We start from the raw sequence: 23,909 nt of genomic DNA on the forward strand, positions 1-23,909 counted from the left end.
TTTTACTTTTAATACGATTCAACAGATGGCGTTTTATTTTTTACTTTATTGTAACATAGAACTAATCATACTTATTAGTTAGTATGTTTTTGTTTATAGTTTTTAATACGTTAGAATATTATGTTTAATAATATTATCACTTGGTATAATAATAATCAATCTATCTTATCTTATAGAACTCCTACTGCATTTCTAATATATGTGACAAGTTGACAACAGAAGGCGCTCTAAAATAAAGGAGTTCGAGTGTACCGTGTTGGCCTATACTCCATCCAGAAAATATATCAATGCAATCAACATTTTAATTCTAATCTATGAAAACAGATGGCGTTTTATTTTTTACTTTATTATTGTAACAGAACTAATCATACCTACTTTACTATATAATATTGTTTTTATTCATAACTAGCTGTTGCCCGCGACATCGTCTGCGTGGACTTTAGTTTATAGCGCGCGGTGTCAACAAAATTTGTGTCAAATTTAAAAACTTTTTAAAACCCTGGTAAGTGGTACCCCCCTTAGGGCCGCGCTACACCGGAATGGCAGCGCTGAAAGTGCTCGCCTCGCCGCTGCCATTCCGGTGTAGCGCGGCCCTTAATTAATCAAAATACCCAAAAACAGCTGTGCAGTGTGCACATAATCTATACTAATAAAATATCGAAAAATAGGTCAACATCCACCATGGTTGGATGTTGACCTATTTTTCGATGCTCTTACAGAAGTAATAAGCGCTATTCCCGCTCATGACTACTTAATTTTAACTGGTGACTTTAATATCAATCTCCTTTGTCTAAATACAGTAAACACAAACAAATTGAAAAGTTTTCTAAGTTGTTTTGGTTTATTTCAATTCATTGCGGCGCCCACACATTATACGGAGTCTACACGAACACTGATAGACACTATCAGCTCAAATTTAACGGCAAAAACTATATTTACAGAGCACGTAGGTTCAATGTATGGGCATTGCATGATTGGGTGTGAGTTTAACCTAAAAAAAGAGAGGAACAAACCTCATACAATTATTTATAGACCAATTAAACATATAAATACTGAAAACTTTAATGCTGACTTACAGGCTATAAACTGGCACAATATTCTGAGTCTGAATGATGTTGATTTGATGGTTGATTTCTTTAATTCTCATATTTTAACTCTTTTTAACCTACATGCACCAGTTAAAACTACTCATATAAAATCAGCCTCACATCCCTGGATCACAGATACCGTTAAATTAATGATGAGGCATCGTGACAGGGCACTCGCAGAATATCACAGATCAAAGTCCGATAGTAAAAAAGAATATTATAAAAGTTTAAAAACTTTGGTAAATAAGGCTTTACACCATGAAAAAGTAGCATATTTTGAACAGAACATAAATAGCAAAATAAATGAACCTAAGAGACTATGGAAAAACATAAAAGATACAATTACACCTAAAACTGAGCACGGCCTACCCCCGCATTTCAAGGATCCTAATACTATAAATCTACATTTCCTTAAAATACCTACTGTACCTATAACCCATCTTTCGTACATAACATACTATGAATTCCACAAATTCAGTGATGCAATATTCCACCTCGAGACTGTATCCACAAGTACTCTGATTAAAATTATAAAAACATTGAAATCCAAAGCAGTAGGAAGTGATGTTATCAGCTTAGACATGTTATTTTTATCCTTGCCAAACACTTTAGATGCAATTAGCTGTATTATTAACATGTCCATAAAAACAGGAACTTATCCTAAGAGTTGGAAGCAGGCAGTAGTAAGGCCTCTCCCAAAAACTTCAAACCCTGTCGAGTTAAAGGATCTAAGGCCAATAAGTATCCTGCCATGCCTTTCGAAAATTCTAGAGAGAGTCGTATGTGAGCAGGTTACTGGCTACCTGGAAAAAATAAAATGTTACCAGAGATGCAGTCAGGTTTTAGAAAGGGTCGCAGTACAGCAACAGCTTTACTTGATGTCACTGACAACATCATAAGTGCACAAGACAATGGTTATTGCACTTTGCTTGTTTTACTGGATTTCACCCGGGCTTTTGAAACATTAAATATAAATATATTGCTCTCCAAACTAAGCTATTACGGGTTTGATGCTGCTACTATAAAATGGTTTGATAGTTACCTTTCCGGTCGTAGCCAATGTGTTAAGCTCTCTGATAGCAGTGGCTCCTTTGTATTATCGGACATTATGCCTGTTACAGATGGCGTGCCGCAGGGTTCTATTTTAGGCCCCATACTGTTCATTTTATATATAGCTGATGTCGGTAGGTATATTAGGTATTGCAAATTCCATTTTTATGCAGATGACACCCAAATTTATTTATTCTTTAAGCCAAATGAAGTGGACGCTGCAATAAAGCAACTTAACGAAGACCTTAATAGTATAGCCGCATGGGCCCAGAAAAATAGTTTGTGCCTAAATCCAGCTAAATCTAAATACATTATCTGTGGCACTAGCAGACAACTTAGCCTTGTAAACCCATCAACCGACGTCATGCTCATGGATGAGCCTATTGCGCGTTCATATGTGGCACGTAATCTTGGTCTTCTTCTTGACTGTCATCTGCGTTTCCAAGATCATGTTACTAACATAGTCAGTAGTTCGTTTTATAAGCTAAAAATATTGTATAGAATAAGACCTTATCTATCTGAAGAGATGCGTATCACTCTGATTGAGTCTCTGGTACTCTCAAAGCTAAATTACACTGACATAGTTTACGGCCCTCGTCTAGTTTCAAGTACCAAAAGACTGATACAGAGAGTCCAAAATGCTTGTGCTCGATTTTGCTTTAGCATACCCCCCAGAAGTCATGTAACACCCTATCTTAACAAGCACTTAATGTTAAAAATGAAACACCGACGCAGGCTTCATCTTGCATGTTTACTTTTCGGGGTGCTGAAGTACGAGGAACCCAAGTATCTGTTCAACAAATTGACAAGAACAGCTAGCCTCAGATCTTGTGGGTCACGGCTATGTGCAGCTCAGCTGACAATTGAAAAACATCGTACGGTTTCATTCAGAGGTAGTTTTCGGTATTCAGCTTCCAAATGCTGGAATAACATACCGCCCCCAATTAGAAATGCAAAAAGCCTTAAATCATTTAAAAACAAACTACGACAGTTCCTTTTGGATCAACAGTTGTCACAAGAAAACCTCTGCCATGATATCTCCGTGATCTAATATGCCCGTGTCATTGTGTTGTTTTGGTTTTTATTTATTTTTAAAATAAAATAATTATTAGTTTTAAAAAAAATTGAAGGGCCGGCAACCTTTGTATTTGCATAATATTATTATCACTTATTAGATTATTATAGCTTTACCTTTCGATACTCGGAACTTTTGTTTATATTTATAATTAGTTAATGTGAATGGTGTTGGGTACTTTTAGTTAAATCTTTAGTTTGTATCTTGTTTTATTTCTTTGATATATATTTTTAATTGTCTATTTTCTAAAGTACAACAAAATTTTATTAAAAATGGAATCTTGTAGAATCTAATATTTTTTGTTTCGTTTGTTTTGACAGGTGACAGATTTCTTGACCATAGACAAGAAGTCTTGCGTGTTGCCAATATAATCATTGTGGTGACAGCGCGCGACAGCTGTTTGTCGTGTGCGACAACATCAGTCTAGTCGTGGGCTGTCGCGAGATATATTTTATTGTTGTTGTATGTTCTATGTTGTTTTAGTTGTTTGCAATCTGTTGTAATTAGTTAATAATGATATCCATGTCGTCATTATTGGCTCTTGCGGAAGACCGGCGCTGAATATGCCCCTGGGTGTACCAGCACATGCCGAGCATGAGCCAATTTGCGGCTGCAATTTGGAATTGTCTTGTTTTAAAGTATGTGTGCATGTATCATTAATGTAGTTGCAAATAAACTTTATTATTATTATTATTATTATTATTATTAAATGCGAAAGTATCTCTGTCTATCTGTCTGTCTGTCAGTCTCGCTTTCACGCCAAACGCCAAAACTTCCGAATCGATTGTAATAAAATTTTGTATACAGATAGTCTAAAGCCTGAGAAAGGACATAGGCTGCTTTTTTTACTGGAAAAAAGGGTTGTAAGGGGGTGAAAATGCGTAAATTTGTTCAAATTAAGTTAGTTCTAACAATTCATAATAGATGGCGCCGTGCGTCTTCTACATCGCGCTGACGCTTGCTCAAAAGTCTTTCTATAAGACGTGGTATCATCTTACATTTAAGTTTCGATTTTTTTCGATTGTTATATCTATTCTACGGTATTAAATAACTCAGTACTTTATCTGTGCAGTGACGTAACCTTAAATCTATCAATGATAAATAGTTTATGGGTAAAGTTGTGTAATTGGAGGGCTAAATAAGCTTTAAAATTTGGCATAAAATATAAAGTTTAATATAAAAAAATTAAATACTTATTGTATGCACACTGCACAGCTGTATTGATTTAAGGGGTACCAGGGTTTTTTTATAAAAGCTTTTGACACCAATTTTGTTGACATCGCGCGCTATAAATTGAAGTCCACGCGGACGAAGTCGCGGGCAACAGCTAGTCAACAATATAATAAATCAACATATTGCCATTCCAAATCCTAAAATCCCCTAAAATCCCAATGCTCTAAAATCTATAATTTTACATTAGTATTGTTGGAATTTCCAACAATACTAATGTAAAATTATAGATTTTAGGGACACATTCAACTATACAGACTTTTAACGCTCTATAGAGAGCGTTAAAAGCTTCTAATACTTAGAAGCTATTAAGTCGAATTTCTTACATAGGTACTTTATACTTATTACTATCTTTAGTTTTCAATCAAAGCAAATGCGTTGGTTTGGGTTTTGGCGGGTATGTGAAACAGTGATTTATAGCGTTTTCGAAATCTACAATTGCCCCGGGGCAAGGCAGGCAGGACGGGTTGAACGGATACGAAAATAGCCAAAGTTTAAAATTATTATGAACATAACTAGCTGTTGCCCGCGACTTCGTCCGCGTGGACTTTAGTTTACCTATAGTAAAGTTGTTCCCGTACATCGATTGAGTCGTTTACGCGCAAATCAGAAAAGTATATTGTGTTGGAACCGCACATTTTTCCGGTACAAAAAATATTCCTTGTCCCGGATTTAAATTAGTATCTCCAATCTCCATCCCAAATTTCATCAAAATAGATTAAATAGTTTAGGCGATAATCATAAAAGTTTATTGTGCGGGAACCATACATTTTCCGGGAGAAAATTAGTATTTCTTGTCCTTTCCCGAGACTCAAAGTATCTCCATACCAAATTCCATCAAAATAGATTGAATAGTTTACGCGCAAATCATAAAAGTATATTGTGCAGTAACCGTACATTTTTCCGGGACAAAATGTTTAGTATGTTTTCGGGACTCAAAGTATCTTTATACCAAATTTCAGCAACATAGGTCCAGCCGTTTACGCGTGATGTCGTGACCACGCGAAATATAATGTTCCGCGCAGCTTCGCCCGCGTAAATTAGATATTTCACAGACAAATTAGTTCACAAAAAATAGCCTAGCAAAATGGGTGCAGCCGTTTACGCGTGATGTCGTGACCACGCGAAATATAACGTTTCGCGCAGCTTCGCCTGCGTAAATTAGATATTTCACAGACAAATTAGTTCACAAAAAATAGCCTATGATCCGTGGTCTACTTCTTACCTGTGCCAAATAACAGAAAAATTGCTCCAGTAGTTCGTGAGATAAGCCCTTTCAAATAATTTCACTCGTTTTTTTCTCCACATTTTACTCTATTTCTTCGCTCCTATCAGTCTTAGCATGATAAAATATAGCCTAGCCTTCCTCAATAAATGGGCTATCTAACAGTAAAATATTTTTTTAAATCGGACCAGTAGTTCCTGAGATTAGCGCGTTCAAATAAGCCCTTTCAAATAATTTCCCCCATTTCTCCACATTTATCTCTATTTCTTCGCTCCCATTAGTCTTAGCGTGATAAAATATAGCCTTTAGCCTTTCTAGATAAATAGGCTATCTAACACTGAACTAATTTTTCAAATTGGACCAGTAGTTCCTGAGATAAGCGCATTCTAATAAGCCATTTCAAATAATTTCTCCCGTTTTTTCCACACTTTCCTCTATTTCTTCGCTCCTACTAGTCTTAGCGTGATAAAATATAGCCTATAGCCTTGCAGTACAGTACGCCTTTCTCAATAAATGGGTTAACTATCACTGAAAAATTTTTTCAAATCAGACCAGTAGTTCCTGAGATTAGCGCGTTCAAACAAACAAACAAACTCTTTCCAATATTAGTATAGATTTACGTATTGCACTAGTACTAAGTCCACTTGCTTTGTAGATTGTCGGGTAATATGACGTGTTCTGTGATCATTGGTTTTGTTCGGCTATTTCTGTATCCATTCGGCCTGCCCAGCCTGCCCTGCCCCGGGGCAGTTCCAGATGTCAAAAACACTATATGTATTTGTATTTTATATTTTTTGCTGAAATTGGTTTAATAAAATAATATATTGGTAGAATAAAACAGAGTGAAGACATATTAACTATTTTAAAAATGTTTGTATTCAATAGCTTACAGTTCTACATTTACGTAACAAAATATGTATTTCTTTTTATGCAAATGTTACATTAAGTATCTTGAGGTAGGCTTTGGAAAAAAATAATGTCATCTGCAATAACTGTAGAGGCAGTTCTTACTTGTCCATCATCCAGTTTCACCTCTCCGTAGGATAGTTTACCGGTAACATAAACTCTTTGGCCTTTTCTTAGATATTTGTACACGGTATCTCTCAGTCCTGGTCTAAAAACACTGACTCTGTGCCAGTCTGTCCTTTGTAGAACATCACCAGATTCATACTTGTAGCTGAAGTGTGTGGCCAATGGAAAGTTTACTACAGGGTGTTCCTCGTTGCCCCTTTTTTGTGGGTCTGCTCCAACTCGTCCAAGCAAAGTTACTTGATTGATTGCTAAAATTTACATATTTTTTAAAAATACACAATGTACAGGTAATGTGGGTATTTATAAAGGTCTTTGTCCAGTGACCAGCATACAGTTATGACATTTGAGCAGTTCCCTGCTCAAATGTCATACAATAGTATGACATTTGAGCAGGGACAATATATTATGTACTATGTATACACTAATACATAGTACATAATACTCTTGAACAATATTATAATGCTTTGGCCTTATGTTGCTTTGATAATTTAGTATTTAATTGGCATGTAGATCAGCATGTCTAAAAACGATACATACTTTTTTCAGTCTTTTGGCCGTCCAAAGTAAATGCTGTTGTATGAATCTTTATGGTGCTTGGCAGCCGGTTACAAAACTTTGAAGCCTGAAACATGCTTATCATTTATATCAAATAGGTAGGTAATTAAAAACGAAACAAAACAATAATTTATTTAATCTAACCGTTGCCGCATATATAATGACGAAAATTTACTTACGCGTGTCAGGCACAACATGTTGATGAAAGATATAAATAGTGTGATTGTTGTCAATGAAGAATTAGGTATTTATAAAAGGGTACCGTAGTGTTTGTAAACGGAAAAGCGGAAAGTTGCTGTACGCAGTACGAGGTTATATTTTGTGATTGAGTTGAGTTCTTGTTCTTCTTCTTTTTCTTTTTTGAAGTGAAAACTTCTTTAGCGTCGTTGAGCACTTTTGTGGGATGGGTAAAAACCAATGGTAAAAACTAAAAACTGTGAAACTCGCGTCAGATTCTCGTGCTGATCGAAAAACCGTAAGACGGTTGGAGAGTAGTGTTGTAACATCGAAATCGATTAATTGACCAATCGATTGCTTTTTCTCGATTGTCAATATTTTTAAATCGATTGTAAGGGTTTCGATTAATTAAAAAATAGATTTTTTAAAAATCGATTTTCATAAAAAATGGGTTAAAAATTATTGCACAGCGTTAATAATCAAGTTTTCACTTCTGTGGGCACTCCCGGAGTGCAACCCGTCTTTTTTTTCGATTGTCGATATTTTTTAATCGATTGTAAGGTTGGGTAGGGTTTCGATATTTAAAAAAAATGATTTTTTAAATCAATTTTCATAAAAAGTGGGTTAAAAATTAAATCGATTGTAAGGGTTTCGATTATTTAAAATAATCGATTTCTTAAAAATCGATTTTCATAAAAAATTGGTTAAAAATTTAATCGATTGTAAGGGTTTCGATTAATTAAAAAAAAAAACAATTTTTTAAAAATCGATTTTCATAAAAAAATGGGTTAAAAAAATTATGCATAACCCTAATAAATTTTTTTCTTATTAAGGCGCTTGCGGCTCGGCTTTCTAAAAGCAAAAGTACTCTGTTTCTAAAAGTACTATTATCTATTCTGTGCTAAAAGCTTCTACAGAGTACAGACTACAGATTGGCCAATGGGCGGACCCGGTCGGCGGTCCAGAGTCCAGACTCCAGAGGGCAGACTGCAGAGACGTAGTTACTAATTCTAACGGCCGTTCCCAATATATTTTGATCTATCTCTGGTTTTAGCTTACTAGAGAATAGCTCATATTAGATATTAGAGACATAATATATTCAATGTTAGCTGCGATCGGTTGTATGTCAAACCAGAGATAGATTGAATAGGGAACGGCCGTTAATCTGTGGTCCAGAGAGAAGTTGGTTTTCGCCAAGAATCTTATATACAAGACAAGTTTATTGACCTTTATAGTTTGTGCGTTTTAGGATGATATGGGTCACATAATACTTGACAATAATAGGGAAGTTACCTAAGAAAATTAATCGATAATTTAAAAATATCGAATCACTTTGTAAAGGAATGGCAATCGAAATTATCGATTTCGTACTGACGTTTCAGAGTGGCGCCGGCGATTTAAAATGGCCGCCCTTTTTATCGATTTGATTTCGATTCAACAGTATCAATCTCTATTGGCATAATTTCCATTTCATGCATCTGACATTTTTCAAATATTTTCGTAACAATAATTTTCACAGTTAAAATTTATAATTTTATATTAATAAGTTAGCATTTAGCAACTTTTCATTTTTATTAATTTACAATTATAGGAAACATTTGTTTTTGTAGATGGAATAATATAATTTATTACATTTTGATTTTTTCTGTTTTCTTGTAAAAAAAACCCATAGCAAGGAATATGAGAAGTGTCACCCATATCATCTTAAAACGCACAAACTATAGTTATGAATTTTTTACCTCTCACACATTACACAAAGTTGCCATGGTAAAATGAAAAGTACTTACCTCATCCAAATTTGAAGAACTGTAAAACTTAATTAAATGAGTATTATTGATCGTTTATAATCAGATCATTGATCTTACAATTTATTTTGAAGTACACCTAAATTCAGTTTTTAAAACTACATTAGTAAAATCACGTGATATTTTTTAAATAATTCCGTATATATTTTGCCTAATGGGGCATTTTCTTATTTTTTTCATTTGATTGTCAAACAGTTTTCATTTTAGTAACTAGATGGCGTATGGGTAGACAACTATCGGTAATACCAGGGAATACTATCAATAATTGCTACAAAAGTGGGCAAAATAATGTAAAACTTGATACATTTCAATTTGAAAAAGACACAATGATATTCTAATGAATAGTGTAATAAAGTTATTATAACGATATTTTAGTTAAAACTCACGGAAGAAATAGCCCTATTTATCAATATTCACACCAAATGTCACAGGAATTATAAATTTAGGTTTTGACAACAACTTACCTGCACTTGTGCACGATAACGGATATTTAGTGAGATCGCAGATGACGTCTGTCGTCTGCGATCTCCCTTAATGGCCAATATTTTACCAATAATGAACATCAAAAACCCAAATAACACAATTTGGGTAAAAATAATAAAAACCACACCAACAATAAAAAGTAGAAGAAGTTTCAAAGTAACATGCCCGCCAAAACTCTTTCAGTTATCAGTTTTCAGTAGTGTCCAACCGAAACTGGGTTTTCAGCCGAAACCGAAACCGAACTTTCGATCTTACTCTCAGTTTCGGCCGAAACCGAAACCGAAACCGAAACTTGGTAAAAAATTTAAAATTACGATTATTTACTAAAAATTTTATGGATTTTTGACATAAAATACAACTTTTTAAACTAAAGTACCGCATTGAATTTTTTATTTTTTGTGACATTCCTTATCTACTTAATCTTAGACTAATATGTTCCCTAGATTTTTTTTTAAACTATATTCGGTTTTTATATGATTCTAAGTAGGTGCGATTTCACCAAAGAAATTAAACGCGCTTAGTGCACACTAAACCGGTTCTAAACGTATAAACACGTTTGTAACACTCAATTGCATTTCACCAACATAACCTAAACTCGTTCACAGCAAATCCGATTTTTTATCTTCTGAACGCCCAATATCCGCGTTTTAACTTCATAAAACACACTTAAGTCCTGTCAGTGTAGTGTCATGACAGATCGAAAAACATAGACGAAAAACTTGTTAATATGACAGTTTTCACAGATGCGTTTGGGGAACTTATTTATCGTTTTTTGCAATTTTTTAATGAAACAACGTGACAAGGTTCCAAGATGATAAAAACATATAAAAATCATCGTGCGACGTAACGCAAACGTAGATTTATTAATCGCGATTAAAAGAAGAATGTGAAATCTATTTGAAACAAAACGAGATTTACGTCGCCACATAATCGCGTTCATTCTTGAATGAGAACTCAGTTTAATAAAACGAAATTTTAAGTGTGATTGGTGAAATTCCACTTAATGTATTACAATGAAGAATTACCCTAAGAAACAAGAGCAGAAATTATTTCAAGTCATTTTATTTAGGTGCAATTTTACCTAAGAAATAGGATGCGTTTAGTGTATACTAAATCAGTTCTAAATGTATGTAAACGCGTTTATAGCACCAAATTGCATTTCACCAACAACGTTCACGTGTGAATGTCCAATGTTGTACAGTTAACTTCATAAAAGCCGTTGAAGTGCTATTAAGGTGTAGTGTCACGGCGAATCGAAAATCATAGACGAAAAAAATGTCAAGACGACAGTTTTGATAGATGCGTTTGGGTAGCATAAGTATCGTTTCTTGCTTTTTTGGTTGATAAAATAACGTAACTAGACTCCAAAATAATAAAACTATGTAAAATCATCGCGTGACATCACATAACCTTTGATTTATTAATCGTGATTAAGATTATGAAATCCATCTGAAACAAAACGAGATTTACATCCCCGTAGGTACGCGTTTAATGAGAACTAAGTTTTATAAAACAAAGTTGTGTGATTGTTGAAATCCTCCCTTAGACATTAACTACGTACTACTGAAAACAAAATCAATTGCAGTATATTATTTTAATGGGAAACATAGACGCGAGCGCGGTCGAATTTCAAAATGCAATTACTAAGCAAACTTGCAGCAGGGGTCACTAAATCTCGCAAGATATATCCTAATAAGTATATCCTACAATCTCACAGTCAAACAAAATTATTAAGTAAATAAAGTTCATACACAATATTATAATCAATTTATCATAGCATTTACTAAATCGTTTGTTTGGGAAACATTGTTAAAATAGCACGTAATTTGCTAATAGTTATGTATATATTAATTAATAAGCCTGCGTTTGTCGTAGAAATAAAATTTAATAATATAATTTCGATAACAATAAGTTTAGACAATTTAATAAAAATAAAACGTAGTGCTAATTTTTGATTTAGGACTAATCTCGAAAACATTATCTCAAATCACGATTAAATAGATGTGGCGAACTGAGCCGGGGCCTCGCTGCCAAGCAAGCACGAGTTAACTGCGAAGTTTACTGAACGACGCATGAGTTTCGGCGGGGCCGAAAGTTTCGGCTATATTTGAAACTATGGCTGAAACTGGCCGAAACCGAAACCGAAAGTTCGGTCGGTCAATAGTTTTCAGTTTGACGAGTTTTTATTATGTCAGCGTGTTCCTAAACTTTTACCATTATACTGGCCTAATCGCTTAGGCCAATGATTGCTCAATTTAAAAGTCTGACCCCCTCTATTGCCCCTTAACTTTAAGACGACATAATATTGTATTTGTTATAAGTTCAATTAAAGAGGATTATAAAGAGTTAAGCGTTTATCAACTCTTCTTATGTTGCGTATGTCCATGGGCAACGGACAATGGTTGCTTTTCATCAGGTTACCCGTTTGCTCGTTTGCCCCCTAATTTTTTGAAATAAAATGATGTTTCTAAAATAATTTATTTATATTATTATATTATGCGTCATTACTTTCTTCTTACTTGGGAAAATCCTTAGTATAGATCAATCATGGTCACCTCAAAGAGCGAGAAAAAAATACATAAATGACGTCACCCAAGGCCAAATTTTTGATCTTCAAAGATTTGTTTGGAGTGCAATTTCCAGTGTTTTTTAAGTTTCTTGGTTCGTCATCCACAGTCCATTATAATACCATAAACTTTATTTCTAATTTCTATCACAGAATACAAATATTTTTGGCATAACGTCTCACGAGTCACGTATCTACCGCTGATTTTCTAAAATTCAGTGTGGCAACCATTGATAAAGACCATAAACTTATAATATACTGTCGTATAGACCACCTGACAACTCGAAAATGCGTGACCATTTTTGATCTGTCAATGTGTGCGTGTGCTAGTGATGTATATTTTACTATCGATAGTATAGTATTTTGCTATCGATAGTTTAGTCCGTTCGAGTTATTTTACCTGAGTTTCTATAAGAAATAACTGAAATAAATTATATGCAACTTTGACAGATTTTGTATTTCAAATTAGGTATCATAAATTTTAATTGGCAAAAAAGGTGACGATTGAAAAGTAGATACACATTTTCGTTTGTAATAATTTTTCAATCATTATTCGTTGGATATGTTATGACTTATAACATGAGGTTCTTATAGGGGTAAATAATATACACATAACACATTATAAAGCTACTTATTTATTACTCAGGTAAAATCGTAGTATCCCTAAGTAGTCTGTGGGTAAAATCTATCTGGTAAATCAGCCCTTACATTGCTGCATTGAAAGTAAACGTTGAAAGTAAACAACACACATAGTTTATTATATTTTATTCTTAAATTAAATACATATAATAAAACATCATAATACTTTTGGGAGTGCCTCCGCTGCCGGCACGGGCGCCGGCTCCCAAAAATATCAGTAACGGGAACTACGGTAAGTATACTGCCGGCAGCCGAGATATAAAACAACGACTGCCGGCGCTGGCACTCAAATGGGAGCCGGCGATAATGCGTAAAGGGCTAGGTTCCAGTGCCGATACACAAATTTTAAAAAGAAATAATAATTATAATCTCAATTTATTTATTCGACTTTACCGACTTCCAAAGGTGAAGATTTGGTACCTATTTGTTCGGCTGTGGATATTTTAGTTTTTTGTGATGCATTTTCTTAGCTTAGCTTTACCTTAGCTATCTTTTTTCAGCTACCAAAAGTAAGATTTTGCACCACAGCTACAGTTATAAACTCCGTGGTATACTTCCGAAGGTACTGAGCAGAACTTTAGATTCCTTATACATGTTAGAGAGTTTCAGCGTTGTTTAAAGAAGCAAAGATATTGTCTTTAAATGCTACTATGCAGATCACATTTATCAGCATCTTCATCATCACCACCATTAACCCATCCAAGATTCAAGCCCCATACAATTATTATGACCTTATCTATACTAATATAATAATTGGGAAAAGTTTGTTTGTTTGTTTGTTTGAACGCGCTAATCTCAGGAACTACTGGTCCAATTTGAAAAATTCTTTCAGTGTTAGATAGCCCATTTATCGAGGAAGGCTATAGGCTATATTTTATTACGCTAAGACTGTAGCGAAAGTAGCGAATAAATAGAGGAAAATGTGGAAAAACGGGGGAAATTATATGAAAGGGCTTATTTGAACGCGCTAATCTCAGGAAACACTGGTCCGATTTGATAAATTCTTTCAGTGTTAGATAGCCCATTTATTGAGAAAGGCTATAGGCTATATTTTATCTCGCTGAGACTAATAGGAGCTAAGAAATAGAGGACAATGTGGAAAAATCGTGGGAAAATATATGAAAGGGCTTATTTGAACGCGCTAATCTCAGGAACTACTGGACCGATTTAAAAACTTATTTCAGTGTTAGATAGCACATATATCAAGAAAGGTTATAGGCTATATTTTATCACGCTAAGACTAATAGGAGCAAAGAAATAGAGGAAAATGTGGAAAAAACGGAGGAAAATTATTTGAAATTGCTTATTATCTTAAGAACTACTGGAGCAATTTTTATGTTATTTGGCAAACATGAATAATAGACCACGTAAAGGAACAAAGGCTATTTTTAGCGGAAAAATGTACGGTTGCGTGAAATTCCTAAATTACGCAAGCAAAGCCGCGCGAAAAATCTATATATAATAAAATCGTAGGAAAGTCAATTCTGTATTTTGAATATTTTTGTACAACAAATAATACTTGGGATGTGATCTACTATGCTAACGCGGACGAAGTCACGGGCAACAGCTAGTTATTTATACTTTTCATAGTCATTTAGCTCGAGTCTGATGTTATTGATCATTATTCTGTTTGACAAGCGATGTTTGCCGAATAGGCGCCGGCAGCCTATTCGGCAAACATCGCGTGACTTCGGCAAACTTCGGAGTTCGGAAAACGGCGCCGGCAGCCATTTCGGCAACCAGCGCCGGCAGCGGAGGCACTCCCTAATACTTTTTATTACAATTATTTTTAACCGACTTCCAAATACGAGGAGGTTAAACGTTCGGCTGTGGATATAATATTTTTTATGTATGTTCAACGATTACTCCGTCGTTTGTGAACCGATTTGAAGGTAAAGACAATAGTAATATTATACTTAAATGAAATAAAAAGTATTAATTAATCCTTATTGTGTACTCAGTATTTCTGTTCTCAATCTTCATAATTTTGAAGTCGGTACCAGTCCTATTAATAAGTATAATCTAAGTTGCAGTTATACCTATACTGTCAGAGAACTGTCTATTATATTATTGAAAGCTGCATTCAATGAGTATTAGATTCAAGTGACTTATCTGTGAAACCTTGATTTTATACTAGATATGTCAAAAGATAATTATTACTTAAAAATAATCGTTAAAATAAGACAATATGTCCTTTTTAAGGTGATAAATATAAAGGTAAATGATTTTTATTTTAGTTTTATGTTATTGTAAAATATCGATAAGCATATCGATAAATTTGATTCAAGCACTAGCGTATATGTAAAAAAAATAATGAAAAAAAATTCTTCAAAATTTGTGTAATATAAGAACAATAGTAACTTTAGTTACGCAAAATATGAAAGTAAAAAGGAGGATTCACAATATTTTATTGGAAATAGAGAGCTAAAGACAGAATAGAGCAAAAATAAACACATCGTAGCAATTAGGACATGAAGATTAATTACCTGTGAAATGTATATTTTTCAGGATTATTCTTATGATTTACACTGCAAACAAGTACAGAACAAGTCACCATTTTTAAATATAATAATATTTATTAAAAATAACAAACAGATTGAACAATATATTGGAAATACCGAAAGGGCATAAAAACGATTGACGACTTTTGACGACCTGTCAAATAAAAGTTGTTACAATTTTCATTAGACTGCCTCTCTCTTTTCATCTTGTTATAATTCCATAAAGGATTTTCTTCTCTCTCGCACTCTTTATTGGTCTATGCATTATAAGTTTATGCTATAGACTTAATCTATGGTGGCAACACTGTTAGCATCGGAATTCGGACATCAATTTGACATTTCCATCATCCATTCAATTCAATCACCACCATAGACTACCATCATCTAACAATCCAGAAGAAGTTGTTGCCTGTGAAGGATGCCTTCAGCTGCGAATGCGAAGTCTGAAAAACCAGCTTCTTCGGAAGCTACGGACAATTCACCGATAAGACAAATTATGACTATAATCGATCACAAAATTCGTAATTTAGAAAAAAGAAAGGTATGTTATCTCCTTGTTAAACCTACATTGTAACTTTTATTTTGCATTTGAATTCATATATTCCATATAACTGCTTAATGTTATAATAATGTTTCAGAACTATCATATATTTAGTTATTTTATTGCTTTTTCTAGTTTGCACATATATGCGCGATCTAGTACGTATGTAAATAAAGTTGCGGTATTTCGCTGACGCCATTTTCCACATGTGCTCTATTGACGCTTTTGATAGCTATAATATTATTATGTTAAATTTGTTAGTCTACATTGTAGGCGTTATAAAATATGCTCAAAAATAAATATTTATCATACATTAAGGTCCTTTAAAGTTTATTTGCATACTTTTGCCAGTAGCAAATCATTTACCATTGTTGTTTTATTTACGACCATTATGGTTGCATGATTATCCAAACTTCTAACAATTATTGAATTTTTTGTTGTCAAAAGTTGTAGCGAAAGTGGATACATTAATAGGTTGTTATTTGTTGAATATTTCAGAGTAAACTAACATCATATCGAGACCTGCAAAAAGCTGGGAAAGAATTAAAATCAGACCAGAAAGTAGCAGTTGCCAAGTATGATGAGGTAGCTCAGACTTTAGAGTTTGCGAGAGATTTGGCAAAACAGGTTGCGGGCATAGCAACTTCAGCAGAAAAAGAAGCTAAGAAACAAGCTAAAAAGGTAAGTTAGTTAAAATTATGCATTGCCTTCCAAAGCTATAAAATAATTTCAATTTAAAAACTTTTTATACTAGGCCCTCTCTTTATGCTATACATGTGTATGTTACTACTTAAATATTATTATTATAGTTCAACAATCCTTGCTTGACAAGCTCATACAAAATATGGTTGCCAATTTTAGCCTGTGGCACCTCTATTGTGGGTATTGCAGACACAATAGATTATCATTGTTATGCGGCAGCCGGCTGCCTCTTGGGGATTGATGGGTTAACAAAAAAGTGTTAACTATTTTTGCATCTTTTTATATTTTTGTTCATTATGTACAAAATCTGTAAAATGTCCTGATGCCCCAAACATATTATATTTGCAGGATGCATGGGTGCGTTATACGGCAGAAACAAACAAAATTCGTGAGGTACTGTTAATATTAGACTGTCTCGTGCAAATGGGAAATACAGAGGCAAGAGATGATTTTCTAAATGGCACCAATGGAGCAGTAAAGTTAACTGAAGAGGACATCAAAATCTTAGATGATTTGTAAGTTTCTGTAATTTTTTCACTGCCAATAATTTGAATTACTTAATTAATTATTAGATATAGTAACTAAAAGTCCATATTTTGACAGGTATCCTGAAGTAAATCCAAAACATGAACTAAATGAAGAAGGTCAACCTGGATTTCATATTTACACAAACAAGGCTGCTGAACACCTGTACTCCATTATAGATGGCAAGCCTAAGGAAGTTCTGGGTACAACCTATGCCCACATAAAGGAAATCATTACTGCAATACATGATTGTGGTTATTTTGACAAAACAACCGAGATTATTTTAGTAAATGAGGAAAATCAGCAAGCTGTTCAGGAGGAAGTGCAGGAGGAGCATCACATCCCTGAAGCTGAGGAACAAGAGGTAGCTCAAGTGTATCCCACCCCAGTGCCCATTCCAGCCCCACCTGCCAGTGTTGTCCCAACTCCGGCATACCCTCTCCGCCCATTGCCTCCGATCACTCTCCAAGAGGTGGAGCATGCCTATTTCTCTCAACAATATCCCCAGCAACGTCCAATTTCAGAGGTAATTGGATCACAAAACTTCTTTTTTCTGCAAGAGTCTGAAATAGACAGCCCCATTGGCACTCCTCAGCCCCCACCAATTATGAATCAACCTTCACCCCCTGGACCAATTCCCACCCAGACATTTACAAACCAGCACTTTGTTCCATTATCTGGTGGGCGAGTTGCTGAACCTGGGTCTATACCTCTTCCACACCAGCCTCACTTCCCTCCGCACCCAGATCATGCAGCTTACCCCATTCCGGGTCCACTACCGGCCCATCCCCCGGCTGCCCTGGGTCCAATTCCACAGCAGGTGCCCCAGGTAATGCAGCACACTCCTCAATTAGTACAACCAATTCTCCCTGAACCCACACCAGTAGAGGAGAGAAAAGTTGATACTCCGATTGAAGATAAAAATGATGATGGATCAAAGGAGAGCCAAAGCCCAGACCATGAAGAATCTGGTGAGCGTAAGACAAACCAAGGTGAGAATCAAAACCGATTTCGAAGATATGGCCGAGGCAGCGGGAGGGGGTCTTCAAATGGATACCGGGGTCGTGGGTCATATCAAAACAGACAAAATAATGATGGATATCACAATCGGCATGGGGGAGATTACCCAAATAGATCTAGCAAAGATGGATACCAGAAACAGTACAATGATGACTATCAACCCAGGCATGGCAAAAACTACCAAAACAGAGACTCCTACTACGGCAATGGTGATGCGAGTGACAATCATCAGAATGAAAATGGAGGACGAGAAAGATATAATAATGATAACCAAAATTACCAGTCTGGATTTAAAAGCCGCGGGAGGGGCGCCCCCCGGGGAGGCTCTCGAGGAGCGTCGCGCGGTCCTCGCCCACAACAATACAATCGAAAAGCTGAACATGTTGAATAGGATGTGTCACTGTAAAGTGTCACAAGTTTAACAACGCAAACATACCAGTGGTTACGGCTTCGTAATTACAAATTTAAAGATCTAAATCATTTGTGGAAGGCAAATTTCACCGGCAACAACGTGCTATGGAAACAACAGAGATTATGGTATAAAAAAAATAAAAGAAAAAATAATAAAAAAAAAGTAAAATAATAAAACTTGAAACTAAATAAAAAATAAGTTACTTGGAGTTAGATGTATGATATATGCAATTATTGTAAGTTATGTTAATTCTAGTTTTTGTGTAGGATTTATGTCATGCAAGTGACAAAAGTGACATGGTAAAGGAGACTAAGAAAATTTCTCCAGCCCAGGTCGCTGAGTACCTCATGCGTGCCTCGTCCTCGTGATAACTATAAGTATGGTACATGAGATGTGCACACAATTATCCCTTCTGGACCTTCTCTCAAATCTCATACACCTTTGTATTTTGAATATAATAAAATGCTAATTTATAATGTGTTATATGATGATTGTTTTAATAAAGACCTAATATGTTAATGCATAATATATTTGATTGAATCAATTAAAATAACTGAGATATTGTTTGTTGCCTCACTAACATGGCAATGGCTAAAATATGTGATTGGCGTAGTTAACTCATACTCAAAAACAATCATAATCTTAATGTCTTAATAATTTTTATTAAGATACTAGAAATCTTTTAATTTACTAATGCGTACAATAAATAATATTATTAATATTTGGATAAATGATATTATTTGGATCAATACAACGCTTTCTTTCAGCTGGGCAAAATTGTTCCTGCATTGTATTTGTTACTTACTTGTTTCCAAGCTTTACTCTCTATTTTCCAAACATTGTTCTCAATAGAGGCTGTGTGCAAATAAAAAGTATTCTATGAATAAAATGGTTTTACTTTTATATTACAGATGTTCGCCATAGAACACTATCCCAGCCTGTCTGTAATGATCGGTTTAAAACAAGAGAATAACGAAACGAATAAGTACGGTACTTCGCAAGTCGCAACCTCTTATATTATGACGAAGTGAGCGAACTTACGGAGCGGTTTTCGCCCGCGCCCCCCGGTTGTGGAGCTGCGGTTTTATTTCAGAACGCACGAGACCGCTGATTTGTGCGGGCCCGTAGCCGCCGCGGTTGCGATAAGCGCCCGCAAACTCTGCGGGCGATGATCGCAAAACTGGCGGTTTCTACTACGATCGCCTATTACGGCTACTGCGATCGCCCGCTAAACCGCCGAGGCTGCGGGCGACCGCCGCCCGTCGATGCAGCGGGGGCCATGGGTGAAAACCGCTCCGTGAGTTCTTAGCCTACTCGCGCCGCATCCTGAAGTGGCCGAACTCCCCGAGCCGCAGCTGATGACGTCTGACGTCACCAACGCTGGCCTGACCGCAACGGACGCTGGCGCGTGCGCCAGATAGGCGGGTCCACAGCAAGCGAGCCGCCGCGGGCCAGGCCCCTCGCGCGGAATGTGCCGTACGCTCGCTTGATGTGGTGGACGTTGCTCGCCCGAGGCGGGCGCATGCTCACGCTCGGGCGAGCGCGCGCGCGGCCGAGCCGAGCGGTGTCGGTTTTTTGAAATGCTCAAAGGTGCCTCGGTCGTTTGCCTCACGCAGTGTGGACGTCACATGTTTTGGTTTTTGCCGCGGTCAAAAATTAACGATCAGAGTCGACAACTAATAAGTTTATACGCCGCAAATGTATGGCTTTGGGATGCCAGAGATCCCAATTACACTAACAGAGGGATGAGGAAAGATTCTTGAAGAAAAATCAGCCGCAAAATGAATATTCCTGTTAAGGATCTAAAAAAAGACTCCATGTCTTTGTTAGGATCATACATTTAAAGCTGCCACGGCTGTGCGTACGTGCGGTGCCATCGTGTCTTTGTGAGCAATGGCTCGGGCTGTTCGAGCGAGGCAACCTCGCTGTGTACGCCCGTCCGCCTCGCCCGCGGCGAGCATGCCTCGCCCGCGGCTGCGCGCGGCGGACCTCGCCCGAGGCGGCTCGCTTGGTGTGGCCTCATGCAACGATCGGCTATACCAGTTCATATTTCTTCTCATAAATTCGTCAAGAGCGATACCATACTTAATACCTACACGCTTACTCTTGATTGAAAATAACACTGAATGAAAGATCTCCAGTGCGATGTGTGACGGGTATGACTTATTATGTAATTATTGTAAGTACTTGTAGTCGCAGACAGGTGTGCGAGGTCGTTAAAAAAAGCGATTACTGCGGTGTGGCCATTTTCTTAAAATGATTTCTAGCTAGATTGATTTATCGCCCCCGAATATACTAAATTTCGTTGGAGCCGATTCCGAGATTCCAATTACATATGGATCGAGAGAACTTTGGGGGAGGCCTTTGCCGAGCAGTGGGACAGCATAGGCTCTTAAAAAAATGCCTCATGAATACGAACATTATTATCAGGATAAACAAAGGTAAGGTTTATCTTAGTTAAAAATATATTTTGCGGTTTTAAATATTTTCATTTATTGTATCGTAAAGTAAAAAAATGCTAACACTAGAAATATTTAGCGTCATTGAAAATAAATAAAAGTTCTCGTTAACCTTACTAGACAGAACCTTTTATTTTTACAAACTTAATACTATTGTATTGCATTTAATCTAACACTTACATACAATGATGTTATTGGACTAAACCTATACAACCCAATGTAATCATACAAAATATTATCTAATAGTGTACTTATTCTTGTTAGAGAAATATAATATCAATTATTATTTTGTTCATTTGTAGAAGATGATACGTTTTTCCATTTACGGACTAAACATTACTTAAGTTAGTATGTTTCAACTATCATAAAACATTCAAAAGGCCGCTTAGGAATGTAATATTACTTCTATATGAGATTTCTAGAGATATTTATGACGGTGTCTAAGTTATGGGTGATTATTTCGTCTCAGAAAAATTAGCTCTTGGTTTACGTTTGTTTCTTACCTTACTACTCTTATCTTGTTTCTAACTTAAAAAGCTTGGTTTTGCAAAATCGACGTAAAAATAATTATTAAGCAGTAATTAAACATAACTCGTGTCAGAGGCCAAGATCCACTTTGGTTCGCTGAGCCATCGTAGTGAATAAGTAATTAAACTGAAACGAAAATAAATCATCCATAAAGTACATAATATTTATTATATTATTATTCTTTTAGAGGTACTTTCACCTGTTTTTGACGTTAGGTAAATACTGGTAATATTTTTGTTAAAGAAATTTGTGTAATACATACATCCGCATGGTATAGGTATATTGACTATTTTAATTTTTAGGAAATATCTAAAAATCTCGAAGACGCAAAGCCACATTTTATTTTCTAGTATTAACAGATACAGAACAAAGAAATCCAGAAATTATACTTATCAAAGACCATAAACTATCATTCTCGGGGATTTACTGTTTTAAAACTTTTGCTAGATTTTTAGATATTTTATGAAGTAGCCAATATTCCTTCCTTCCTTATTTTAAGGTCAGCTCACATATCAACTTGGAAAGTTACGCTTACGGCTCGTTGTACCCGCGCTTACGATTCTCTAGTCGTGAGCGCGGGGATAACGAGCCGTAAGCGCGGGGACTGCAAGTTGACCACGCATCGCATCGCCGTTCGGAGTCCGAGGAGAGGCATTTACGTTACGATTCCGAGAGCTATGCTTCGGCACGAATGGGCTGGCTCGACCGGGGAAATAACACGTTCTCACAGAAAACCGGCGTGAAACAGCGCTGTGTTTCGCCGAGTGAGTGAGTTTACCGGAGGCCCAATTCCCTTCCCTATCCTCCCCTATTCCCTTCCCATCCCTACCCTCCCCTAGTACCCTATTCCCTCTTAAAAGGCCGGCAACGCACCTGCAGCTCTTCTGATGCTGCGAGTGTCCATGGGCGACGGAAGTTGCATCCATCAGGTGACCCGTTTGCTCGTTTGCCCCCTTCTTGCATAAAAAAAGGGTAATGTGCGTTGCAGTAAGTAGTTTAATACAAACAATACTGAACGGCTCGAGGCGATACGGTGATGATCCCTTTTAGAGTTGATATGTGAACTGACAGTACGGTCTGTGACCCTTAACGTGTGATTGTAGTCGCTTAACTTAAATACAAAAAAAACAGAATAACATAGTATCTATTTTGACTATTGAGAAAAATACGGTATATTTTTTGAAATTGCATAATCACAGAAATAAGGTAAAATACGGTTGCCGCAATTTTGAACATTCACAAAATAGTAATTTCAAGTAGGTAGTTGTATGCCGGCGACAGTAAATCTACATACATTGACAAGTAAGTATATAAAATTATAATTTATATATTTTTCCCACACTTGCTTTATAAGCAAACAGTAATATTTTAAAGAGAGAGTCCACCCGCGTTAAATTTTTTTTTTACAAACACTTTCTCAAAAACTGGTCACTAGATGTTCAAGCTCGCAACTTCGTTCGGGAATTAGTTTTTACGCAGGAATCGAAACTTTTTGTGATAAAACTATCAAAATATGTAGAAATGGATACAAAATATTTTAATTTAAAATAAAAAGAGCTACTCGTAATAATATAATACATTTAAAAATAATGATCACAAAACATTTGAGGTCTAAACACTATTACAATATTTCAAGAAGGTTTTAAAATTATTGTTCACATTTTAATAAACAATTTTTTTTCTCCGCTTGGATTATATTAAAGCTTAGGCCAAACCTATGCGAACAGGCGTCTGCGAAGCGGAACGTCAAGTTGTCAAATGTGTGTTTTGTATACAAAAAACACATTTGACAACTCGACGCTCCGCTTCGCAGACGCCTGTTCGCGTACGTTTGGCGTAAGCTTAAAGAAGTGAAAGGTGTTATGACGTAATAAATCATAACATAATAATATAATACATTGCATCTTAGACACAAATAATTAATTTAAAAAAATTCGACAGGTGTAACAAAACTAAATGATAATACGTTATAGTAGAGGAGGGGAGGGTGCTATTTTTGTAGTCACTTGAGCGTCATGGAGAGCTTTGTACATTAGGTAAAGCTGATAAAAAAATAATAAGATTGTTTTTTTATTTTAGCGGTGGGTTCAGAAACTGCAGCCATTTTAAGGTTTTGAAAAGGAAAATATATTCATAAAATTGCTTATTTAGGTAAATTATAAATATATTTTAGACAACGAGGACTAAATCATTTAGTTTAGAGCAAAATAAAATATCTGCGAAGATTAGTTAAGAAAATATGACGCTTTATTTTTTTTTTAATTTAAAATGTCCCTACAGGCTTACCTAACCTTTG

At 35.8% G+C, this 23,909-nt stretch overlaps 2 protein-coding genes across 2 annotated transcripts; one reads left to right on the forward strand and one right to left on the reverse strand.

Moving 5' to 3' along the window:
- Nucleotides 1-6,521: 6,521 nt before the first annotated feature.
- Nucleotides 6,522-16,966, reverse strand: LOC121728586 (single-stranded DNA-binding protein, mitochondrial). Its single transcript, XM_042116756.1, has 4 exons — nucleotides 16,948-16,966; nucleotides 7,435-7,515; nucleotides 7,238-7,322; nucleotides 6,522-6,948 (listed from the first exon to the last, which is right to left on the reverse strand). The coding sequence occupies exons 2-4, from the start codon at nucleotides 7,450-7,452 to the stop codon at nucleotides 6,611-6,613; spliced, it is 441 nt and encodes a 146-aa protein (XP_041972690.1). The 5' UTR covers nucleotides 7,453-7,515; nucleotides 16,948-16,966; the 3' UTR covers nucleotides 6,522-6,610.
- LOC121728585 (caprin homolog) lies at nucleotides 15,784-19,109 on the forward strand. Its single transcript, XM_042116755.1, has 4 exons — nucleotides 15,784-15,967; nucleotides 16,466-16,648; nucleotides 17,018-17,184; nucleotides 17,273-19,109. The coding sequence occupies exons 1-4, from the start codon at nucleotides 15,845-15,847 to the stop codon at nucleotides 18,603-18,605; spliced, it is 1,806 nt and encodes a 601-aa protein (XP_041972689.1). The 5' UTR covers nucleotides 15,784-15,844; the 3' UTR covers nucleotides 18,606-19,109.
- Nucleotides 19,110-23,909: the final 4,800 nt, after the last annotated feature.

Source organism: Aricia agestis, chromosome 7 (genome assembly GCF_905147365.1).
Source record: "Aricia agestis chromosome 7, ilAriAges1.1, whole genome shotgun sequence".
Taxonomy (NCBI): domain Eukaryota; kingdom Metazoa; phylum Arthropoda; class Insecta; order Lepidoptera; family Lycaenidae; genus Aricia; species Aricia agestis.